This window comes from Schistocerca americana, chromosome 8 (genome assembly GCF_021461395.2).
Source record: "Schistocerca americana isolate TAMUIC-IGC-003095 chromosome 8, iqSchAmer2.1, whole genome shotgun sequence".
NCBI classification, from domain to species: Eukaryota; Metazoa; Arthropoda; class Insecta; order Orthoptera; family Acrididae; genus Schistocerca; species Schistocerca americana.
In genome coordinates this window covers 472,885,838-472,897,441 of record NC_060126.1, presented here as the reverse complement: position 1 = coordinate 472,897,441, position 11,604 = coordinate 472,885,838, and the positions used below count along the sequence as shown (strand labels likewise).

At 43.4% G+C, this 11,604-nt stretch overlaps 1 protein-coding gene across 1 annotated transcript in view; it reads right to left on the bottom strand.

The window, feature by feature from the left end:
• Positions 1-2,574: 2,574 nt before the first annotated feature.
• Positions 2,575-11,604, bottom strand: part of LOC124545182 (alpha-tocopherol transfer protein-like) — a 148,531-nt gene continuing 139,501 nt past the window's right edge. The window contains exon 7 of the mRNA XM_047124041.1: positions 2,575-3,618. Coding sequence (XP_046979997.1) covers positions 3,461-3,618 — 158 coding nt within the window. The 3' untranslated portion in view covers positions 2,575-3,460. The remainder of the gene's footprint in view (positions 3,619-11,604) is intronic.

Below are 11,604 nucleotides of genomic sequence, written 5' to 3'. Positions count from 1 at the left end.
GTGCTAACCACTGGATTTGTTTGTGGTAGATTCTATCAACACGCAAGTGCTCCGGAGATGCTTCGGGAACTCCAATGGGAATACTTCGATGGAAGGCGACATCGTTTTCGAGGAACAATACTGAGAACATACAGAGAAATGGCATCTGAGGCTGACTGCAGAAAGATTCTGCTGCTTGGAATACACATTGCTCCAAAGGACCACGAGCATAATACGCGAGAAATTAGAGCTTATATCGAGGCATATACACACACTTTTTTCGTCTTTCTGCTTGCGATTGGAACAGGATGGGAAAGACTAGTAGTGGTATAGGGTACACTCCACCACACACAGCAAGGTGAATTGCGGAGCATCGATGTAGATGTAGATGGATATGTATGCCATGATATTGCACGGCTACTTGTTGAATGCAGTCGGAAATTTTTACTACCTCGGCCGCTGTCAGAAGGACGACGAAATAAGAGCGAGAACTGGCAAAGGTGCGAGTAGTTTCTGGAAGCCCTGCATAAGAGTGGGACAATAAACTTATTAGGTGACCACCAAAAGACTACCAAGTCTAGATGTTGAGACCTGGACACTATATGCAAAACAAGAACGCTAGCTCAACGCCTTTCGTCTGCAGCGCCTACGAAATATTCAGTGTGTGGTGTTGAGGGACCATATGATACACGAAATGGTTCGGAATACGGCAAAGCTAGCGAATACCACGGCCACTCTAAAGGCACGTCGCCTGCGATCGCTAGGACACGGTGTGGACCTCCCCCGTCTTCCCCGACCCACATTACTTAGTGAGACAGCAGGTGCAAGAGATCGCCTGGAAGATCCGCATTGTGCTTTAAAGACTCAGCCAAGCGCGATAGGAAGGCGTTCAGTACTAGCTGCAAACGGAGCGAGCTCTCCGAGGACAGCAGCAAATGGAAGAAACTCGTCGAGGATGCCAGCAAGCTTCACAACGGCGCCTGGCTCAACAACTGAGATGTTGAACGAGCGTGTACACACGCGCTTATGACGAACCCCTCTTTCCGAGTGGTGTGCACTGTCAGCACCTATGGGCGCCAGTGTGGTCGTCGCGTGGGCTCCTAAGTCACTAAAGTCACGAAGGTGACTGGATGAGGCTATTTGAACCTTCCAGTGGTGATATAGGACACTGGCGTCTGGACACTGCTCTACTTTTGAGAGTACTAGGTACCAGACTGTACGGTGTGAGATCATGAACAATGATAGCAGCCAGTGAGGCTACACTATTTTGAACTGAGTACTGTCAGTTGTTTCAGTTGTAATATATGTATTGTTGCTATTAAGGTGTAAGTTGTTTTCGTCAATTATACTGATTTTCAAACAGTTTCTTATCTGGAGATCCTCCCTTCATATCTCTTACTAAAGCCTAAGTGCTCGTGTGCTGATCGTTGCCTAGGTTATATAACACTCGCTAGTATGTGAATTTAGAATTATTAACTCCCTATTTGTTATCAGTGACGCCTGAGACAGTGTTATCAGAGTAGTCTTTATTGCGAGTTAGAGAATCACTATACGCATAAAAGTGATCTTAGATTTCTGACGACCTGTGCTTGCAGATTACTGAATGAATGCAAACTTCACCTGAATGCATAAAATATCGGCGCCGCCTTTCTGGAAGTGGAAATTTTTCCTTTCATATTAAATGACACTGCACTGGATCGCCAAGACGAAACCGAGTTTACAATTTTTCAGCTATAGGGTATAGTCAAATGAAAACGCGACAGGTGGAAAAAATAAGTGAATCGTTTATTATTTCAAAAGTTATCGCCGTAACTAATACATTTATGCAACTGAGACAAGACTGTCAATGCCTTCATGGAAAAACGTTTGCGGTTGCCTAGGGAAACTTGATTGTATGTAGGCGTGCACTATTTCGTCGAAAGCGAATTGACGGCCACTAATATTCTTCTTCGGGGCTCCGAAAATACGGACATCGCATGGGGAGAGATCGGGGTTGTATGGCGGTTGCGTAAAGTATTCGCAGTGGAACTTCTGCAGTGTAATGTGAATAACCTTAGGAGCATAATAGGCTCTGGAAGAAGAGATGCACGCGTGTATACAATCATGGTTCCGTAGACAACCGCAGATATTTTCTTTTTCAATGAAGGCATTGACTATTTTGTTAAACAGTTATGGCGATTACTCTTAAAATAACAGATTACTTACTTTTTCCCAAGTGTTTTGTTTTCATTTGACCTCCCCCTTGTACACTGACATCGACATTACTGTCAAGACGAAAACACGTTTATAACGTTTCATCCACATTAGTCTCATAAGGAGACTGAATGGTCAGACAGGGATTCGAACACTGCTGCTTCCTAATACGTTGCACTACCTCTCTTGCTAACGAATTTGCTGAAACATCGTAGTTGTGTTGGCACAAGGAAACCTGAACACTGTAGAAGTTAATAATCAATATTTAAAACTAACGTGAGCACAATGGGCCTATACCCAAAGCGAAATTCGCTGGCAATTGGATACAGAGACTATTTTATTTAGAAACAGTTATCTTTATTTAATACAGTTCAACTGTTAGATTTACAATACCACATTTAAATACTTGAATACCTGTAATATGGTTTTGGTTTGTACATTATAAATAATTAGTATGAATAAAGAGTTATAAAACAATAGATTGCTGTAGTAATTACTAATGAAAACGTGTTTTGGAAACTAATTATTTTGAATTTCAGAAATGACACAGAAGCGAACAGCACACGGCGCAAGAAACTACAGAAAGCTACCTACATTTTAAGCTAATTTTAGCTAACTGATAATCCATATTGGTAATAAAATCGAGAAGTACATGCTGTAAAAGACACACGGCGGGCGTGAAAAAACGAATACTGGTTCGCGTAGCAAACAAGGCGGGACAGAATAGCGCCCAGTTATTTAGTAAGTAAAACATTAAAACAAAATGTTTGCAAAAATAATTAAGCGGCTATCAACACAGCTGAAATAAATTTCGTACTTTTTTCGACACGTGAGTGAGGTTTCTGAAATTATTTTACACCTAAGAACTCTGAATGCTCTCCGAACATAATTAACACTCATGCCAACTACACAGATACAGAAACTAACACATACGCGACATGTTTTTAGAAGTATTACTGTGAAATATTTGTTGCTCTTTCTATGAGTATAATCATGTTGAGCTGGACTGTCGTTTCACTTTGAACTGGTATAATAATATTTAGACTTTTCCATCGCTTTCTGCTATTCTTTCATGAAAGAACATTTAAAGCTTCGAGATGGAAAATGCCAAGTAACCAGAAGCGCGAAGTAATTGGTGTATTTTTTCAGCTTTGAAGTAAATCGTTGGTGTTCTGTTCTTTGGAGCTAATAATGAATCCAGCACTACGAAAGTTTGTAGGGCCACGCACAGATTCACAGGCACTGTGAATATTAGGGTCGTTTCGGACGTTGGATCGTCTTCAGGAGGTCAGTCTACGGCGAGCTGCCTGAAGGAGCCGGCCATGTCGAAGACGTCGCGGCGCGCCTTGGAGCGGGCGGCGGTGGGGCGCAGCTTCTCGTCCACTCCGTACTTGCCGTCCTCCAGGAAAAAGTCCCGTCGGGACTCGAGGCGTTTGCGGAATCGCTCTGAAACACACAAATCATCTTTACTAAGCAGCAGCTACTGAGAGGCTAAACGTTTTTACCTTTGTCTCACTTATGAACACCAGATGTATAGCTTGCTGCGAGAGGCGTTCGGTAAGTAATGCAACCCATGTTGAAAAAACCCCGGTTGAAAAAAATCGTGGAATCCGGTTGTGGGATATCGTGGAATATTCCCGTTTCAGCTTGCTCAGGATAGAATAGCATGGAGAGCTGCATCAAACCAGTCTCAGGACTGAAGACCACAACAACAACAACAACAACAACAACAACAATACGTGGCCTTCAACATTATAACGGAGGTGCGATCCAACCAGATAGCTGTCATTGAACTTTTGGTGGAAAACCAGGGTATGGCAGATATTCATAGGCGCTTGCAGAATATCCACGATGAGTCGCTGGGCGAGGTGGTGTCATCGCAACGACAGTCGCGTAACCTGTCCGATTCCCCCTAGCCGGCCGGCCGCACACAGGTGTGACTCCTGCGATGTTGGAACGTGAAGACACACCCACTCCAGGTGATCAGCGAATCACAATCAAACACCGTGATGCACTACTAGACGTCTCTGTTGGTAGTGCTGACACACCAGTATCAGTTGGGGTACCCAAAGGAGTCGGCCTGTTGGGTTCCTCATCATCTAAGAGAAGACCATAAACAGCGACGAAGGACTATCTGTGGGGAAGTACTTGGGCGTAACGAGGCTGACCGAGACTACACTACTGGCCATTAAAATTGCTACACTAAGAAGAAATGCAGATGATAAACGGGTATTCAATGGACAAATATATTATACTAGAACTGACATGTGATTAAATTTTCAAACAATTTGGGTGCATAGATCCTGAGAAATCAGTACCCATAACAACCACCTCTGGTCGTAATAACGGCATTGATACGCCTGGTCATTGAGTCAAACAGAGCTTGGATGGCGTGTACAGGTGCAGCTGCCCATGCAGCTTCAACACGATACCACAGTTCATCAAGAGTAGTGACTGGCGTATTGTGACGAGCCAGTTGCTCGGCCACCATTGACCAGACGTTTTCAGTTGGTGAGTGATCTGGAGAATGTGCTGGCCAGGGCAGCAGTCGAACATTGTATCCAGAGAGGCCCGTACTGGACCTGCAACATGCGGTCGTGATTTATCCTGCTGAAATGTAGCGTTTCGCAGGGATCGAATGAAGGTTAGAGCCACGGGTCGTAACACATCTGAAATGTAACGTCCACTGTTCAAGGTGCCGTCAGAGCGAACAAGACGTGACCGAGACGTGTAACCAATGGCACCCCATACCATCACGCCGGGTGATACTCCATTATGGCGATGACGAATACACGCTTCCAATGTGCGTTCACCGCGATGTCGCCAAACACGGATGCAACCATCGTGATGCTGTAGACAACTTGGATTCATCCGAAAAAAATCACGTTCTGCCACTCATGCACCCAGGTTCGTCGTTGACTACACCATTGCAGGCACTTCTGTCTGTGATGCAGCGTCAAGGGTAACCGCAGCCATAGTCTCCGAACTGATAGTCCATGGTGCTGCAAACGTCGTCCAACTGTTCGTGCAGGTGGTTGTTGTCTTGCAAACGTCTCTATCTGTTGACTCAGGGATCGAGACGTGGCTGCACGATCCGTTACAGCCATGCGGGTAAGATGCCTGACATCTCGACTGCTAGTGATACGAGGCCGTTGGGATCCAGCATGGCGTTCTGTGTTACCCTCCTGAACCCACTAATTCCATATTCTCCTAACAGTCGTTGGATCGCGACCAACGCGAGCAGCAATGTCGTGACACGATAAGCCGCAATCGCGATAGGCTACAATCCGACCTTTTTCAAAGTCGGAAACGTGACGGTACGCATTTCTCCTCCTTACACGAGGCATCACAACAACGTTTCACCAGGCAACGCCGGTCAACTGCTGTTTGTGTATGAGAAATCGGTTGGAAACTTTCCTCATGCCAGCACGTTGTAGGTGTCGCCACCGGCGCCAACATTGTGTGAATGCTCTGAAAAGCTAATCATTTGCATATCACAGCATCTTCTTCATGTCTGTCAAATTTCGCGTCTGTAGCACGTCATCTTCGTGGTGTAGCAATTTTAACGGCCAGCAGTATTTTTTGTCGAAGATCGTCGTAGGCAGTGGATTCACTTCGAATTGGAAACGAAACGAGAATCAATGGAGTGGCGCCACACCGCTTCCGAACAAGTAGTTCAAAGCTGCACCTTCAGCCGGTAAAATAATGGCGACAGTCTTCTGGGACTTTAGAAGGGTTATTCGGTTTACTCTGTCCCTCATGGTGCAACGACCAGTTTGAAGTGTGTTGTGCTACTCTCAGGAAATTGAAGGAAACACTTCAGCGTCTTCCTCGCCACAAAAACGCAGAACTACTTCGCCATGACAACGCAAGTTTGCGCACCCGAGAGCAACTCACGAAATTTCATTGTGTTGGACTGTTCTCCCTCATCCATCCTACAGCCCGGATTACGCACCGACCGACTTACGTCTGTTTGTCCCAATGAAGGATGCACTCTGCGGGAAGCAGCGAGGTTCCAGCTTCGACCGGTTAGGGTGGTCCATGCGAGCATATACGCCCTCCCAGAAATCCGGCGTAAGGCCGTCGCATCGAACGGAAATTTTATTGAAAACTAGGGCTTTCTAGTCCAAAGAGTGGGAAATAATCTGATTTACTGAAATCTTTAATAAAACCGAGCTGCTTTCAGAAAATAAAATGTGTTGCATTAATTATTAAACGACTTCCGTAGTTTTGAAAGATGTGCGTAAAACCTCTTATTTCTTCAATAATTTTTCATAATGCGGGGCCACAGTCACATTTCTTCAAAGACAGTACCGCCTTACACTTATTTATTTACAGTGTTACATTTACGCTTGCTTACACAATCATGATTTCGGCTTCAAAGTGCGATTATCAAGTGTTTTTATGTGTTATAAACTGCCTAAGATGGCATACTGTCGTATTAAAATGCGCTATTAGACACATTGTGTAAGAGTCGATATTTCTGGCAGAGCCTACTGCTTTGTTTCATTACTAAGTACACCATCTTGACTGATTCAGTGCATTTTAATACGACAGTATGCCATCTTAGGCAGTTTATAACGCTTAAAACACTTGATAATGGCACTTTGAACCCGAAACCGTGACTGTGTAAGTGTAAATGTAACACTGTAAATGAACAACAATCTAATGGCGGTACTGACTTTAAACGTCTTCTTTCTTTGTATTGGATCAGAGACAAATGCTTCCGGCAAAATATCTACGATGGTGCAATGGTATAGAAATAATGAAACTTGCTGCAGCTCAAAATTTTCTCTTGCAGCTGCGTGCTACTGTGACGAGAACTTAATTTTTGTTATGAAACAGGCAACTTCAGTTAAGTGAGCGCAATAAAAAAATGTTCAGATGTGTGTGAAATCTTATGGGACTTAACTGCTAAGGTCATCAGTCCCTAACCTTACACACTACTTAACCTAAATTATCATAAGGACAAACTACACACCTATGCCCGAGGGAGGACTCTAACCTCCGCCGGTACCAGCCGCACAGTCCAGCGCTTAAGACCGCTCGGCTAATCCCACGCGGCGAGCGCAATACTTCCGTTTTATTTGTGCCTGCAGTTCTGAAATATTTAAGAAATCCTGTTTCTCTCATTTTAATGTAAGTTGCTGGATAAACTAGCTCACAAATTTCTAGCTACGTATTACGAGTAGTTCAAGAGTAAATTATATCTAGAAGACTGAATTTTGGGTAAAATAATATCATTAAAGGATTCGCTGATGACATTTCAATGTTCAGTGGAAGTGAAGATTTGATGGATCTCTTGGATGGAACGAGCAGTGTAATGAGTACAGAAGATGGAAAGAGTAAATCGAAGAAACACGAGAGTAATGAGAAATAGCAGAAATAAGGACAGTGAGAAACTTGACATTAGAATTAATTATCACGAAATAGATGAAGGTAAGGCAATCTGCTACCTAGGCAGCAAGGTAACCTATGATCTACGGAGCAAGGACGATATAGAAAGTATACTAACACTGCAAAATATGCATTTCTGGCCAAGAGAAGTCTACTACTATCAAACATATGCAACAGTTTGAGGAAGAAATTTCTGAGGATGTACGTTTGGAGTTTAGCTTTGTAGGCCAGTGAGACGTGGACTGTGAGAAAATCGCAATGTAAGAAATTAGAAGAATCTGAGATGTAGTCCTACAGAAGAATGTTGAAAATTAGGTGGACCGATGAGGTTTGGGGTGGTTATCCGCAGAACCGGAGAGGAAACGAACACATGGAAAACACTGGTAATAACAACGGAAAGGATGATAGGACATCTATTAAGACAACAAGGATAACTTCCATATTACTATGAGGAACATTCGAAGGTAAAACTGTAGAGGGAGGCTGGAATACATCCACAAATAACTGAAGTAGTTTTGCAAGTGCTACTCTGAAATGAAGAGTTAAGCACAGGAGAGAAATTCGTAGCGACCCGCAAACCAGACGGGAAAAAAAAAAGAATGGTGAGCAGTTTTGTTTAACGTGGGCAACGTTAGCCGTGTGTTTGAGTTCACAACTTCTTTAAAACACATAGGAATCAACATCCTATTTTCATTCAACCATCCGAGCTTTCAGGTTGCTAATCTTAATCTTCCGCACATCACGTAGTGTTTTGCGTGTTAATATAAGTATAAGGCGATTTTCTTTGCCTTTTGTGTATAGATGGTCTTGTGAACACATGATCCATTGAATGGGATTCGTATATACAGCACGAAATAGCACCTTTAGTTTCTGAACAATTTATTCAAGTTGTTCATACAACTTTGAATTATATCCAATTCGTTTTCACTCCTCCAATGTTTACTCAAATCTTTACGTATTATCAAATGTATTACGTTCACTTTAACTACATTTAAAGCCGAAATATGAAGCGATCAACGGTGTATTTGTGACTTATACTTATGTAGGAGAGTTATTCGGCCGTCTACAAATAGTGCGAGGTAAGGCAAATTTAATTGTACCGCTGAGCGGTGGCCGGCGGGTCCAGTCGAAGCGACCCGTACAAGTCAGTCCAGGTAGAAAGGCGAACGGTGCGTGGTCAGAAATAAGCAAACCGTAAATTCCAGAGCAGGGATGATTTGGACAAAGGTTTATCGCATGCGCAGAGTGCAGGAGACTTATCAGACATCGCTGAGGCAGTCAAACATGACGGGTTACAGATCTTAGAAATTCTATGAGAAGTCACAGATGTGTAATAAAGCAAATGTGAATGCATCTGTGACCTCAGAAAAACGAGGCAAAGTAATATTTTCAGTATTGTAAAAGCTAAGATGTTGATACTTTACAGTGACTAAATATTTTCACTATGAGCGTTAGAATTATCAACTTTTGAACACTTCAAGCGATTTCAACAAACAATATCATAATAGCATTGCACTACACTGAAGCGCCAAAGAAACTGGTATAGCCATGCGTATTCAAATGCAGAGATATGAAAAGAGGCAGAATACAGCACTGCGGTCGGCAACGCCTCTGTAAGGTAACTGGTGTCTGGCGCAGTAGTCAATTCAGTTACTTCTGCAGTCGCAGGTTATCAAGATGCGAGTCTGAACGTGGTGTAAGTAAGAGCACGAGCGATGATACACAGCATCTCCGAGGTAGCAATGAAGTGGAGATTTTCCTGTACGACCGTTTCACGATTGTACCGTGAATATCAGTAACCCGGTGAAACATCAAATCTCAGACATCGCTGCGGCCGGAAAAAGATCGTGCAAGAACGGGGGCAACGACGACTTCCACGTGACAAAACCGCAACCCTTCCCAGCGGACCAACCATTCAACGAAATATCATCGATATGGACTCTCGGAGAAGAAGGCCTGCTCGTGTACCCTTGATGACTGCACCTCACCTGGGCCCGTCAACACCGACATTGGACAATTTATGATTGGAAACATGTTGCATGGCCGGACGAGACTCATTTAAAATTGCATCGAGCGGTTGAACGGGATGGACGTGTACGGGTATGGAGAAAACCTCATGAATCCTGCATGTCACCAGGGGACATTTCAAGCTGGTGGAGGCCCTGTAATGGTTCTGGGCGTGTGCAGTTGGAGTGATATTGGACCCCTGATACGTCTTGATACGACTCAGACGGGTGACACGTACGTAAGCATCCTCTCTTATCACCTGCATCCATTCATGTTCATTGTGCAATCAGACGGACTTAATTCCAGCAGGACAACGCGACACTCCACAGTCCAGTATTGCTAGAAAGTGGCTCCAGGAACATACTTCTGAGTTTAAACACTTCCGCTGGCCACCAAACTCCCCAGACATGAACAATGTTGAGCGTATCTGGGATGCCTTGCAACGTGCTGTTCAGGAGAGATCTCCAGCACCACCACCACCTCCTCTTACGGATTTATGGACAGCCCTGTAGCATTCATGGTGTCAATTCCCTCCAAGACTATTTCAGACATTAATCGAGTCCATGCCACGTCGTGTTGCGGCACTTCTGTGTGCTTGTGGGGACCGTCCACGGTATTTAGGCAGGTGTAACAGTTTCTTTGGCTTTTCAGTGTATATCGTAATGGAGCGACCCCGCGCTCATTGTGACTTATCACGTGGACGCTGTGCCGCAACGTATTATCTATCCGGGCAGTCATTGTTTTCTGGTCGTTGATGAAGACACGACTCACTTTCGAAAGAAGCGCCTTCTGAGTCGGGTTTGAGATAGGTAAGAAAGTGGCGTGTCTGGTTTATTCTGTTCCATGAATCACGAGTACGACACTTCATAACGATGTGGAACGTGTCAGTTTAACAGAAGTTTCTTTACATACCATAATTCAACGGCACTTTTCTTAAAATCGTGTGATTACTAATTTACATCTTACAAAAGACGTTTCTAGCAAGCAGACGGAAGCAATTATTTGAACAAGATATAACATTTTGTTGTCGTGTAACGTGAGTCCACATTCACAAGAATGTTGGTTTATTTATTTATGAATAAAATATATTTATTGTAAACGTTCTGAGTATCACGGAATGTTTGTAACGTACTTTCTATTAAATATGATTATAAATATTTACTGTAGCATGGAAACTGGAGAAGTCGAGTGTAATCATGTCTGTGGAACATCAGAACGATGTATTTTGGTGGGGATGACCTTCAGCCAATGGAGAAGTAGACAGTGACGAAACACTACTTGAATCAAGTAGAGATGACACTCTTAGAGTGGTGCATTCAAGCCAATGGTTGGAACACTTTACGTGGAGTTTCGGAAGAAGGGAGACCTGCCGGAGGTAACTTCTGGGTAGTAAAAGGCAGCTCTCGAGGGGTCTGAATGTGCTCCAGTGCAGAACTTTTTGGCTTTGATTGTGGAACAGACTAGACAGAGTGAGTTCGTGCCCTTTATCTCTCGTGTGTTGATGGAAAGATCGTCGTGCTGAACTCTCAGTAACTTTGTTCTGGTGAATATTTCCTGTCTTCTAATCACGAGATGGACCCAGCTTTTAGCGTGCCTTGGATGAATACTAAGTTCGGGAGTCTGCTACCTTTCTTGTAACGCACTTAATGCAAACTTTTGTTTTTTTAGGTTATCTTTCTTTATTTCTATCTCATAAATGGAGATCATAGGACCACTTTCCGTTTATATGAGAAGGGTAGGCTCACTTGAATAAACATTATTAAATAATTCTCTACTGTCGCCTACATCAGTTTCAGACATTATAATGGAATCCTTTTTGTTAATCAATCTATCTTTAATATTTTTCATTAATTTATTAATTCATAATTCTAGCCAACGCATAGACTACGTGACTGCAGGATCACAGGTATGTATTATTTGCAGCCAGTTTAGCCGCAGAGTATGAAAGTAAGCGTGTACGGCTCTACGTAAGACTTCAACAGTCCATCCTAAACAGAGCTGTGCACAGCCAAATTACCTAAGGTTCAA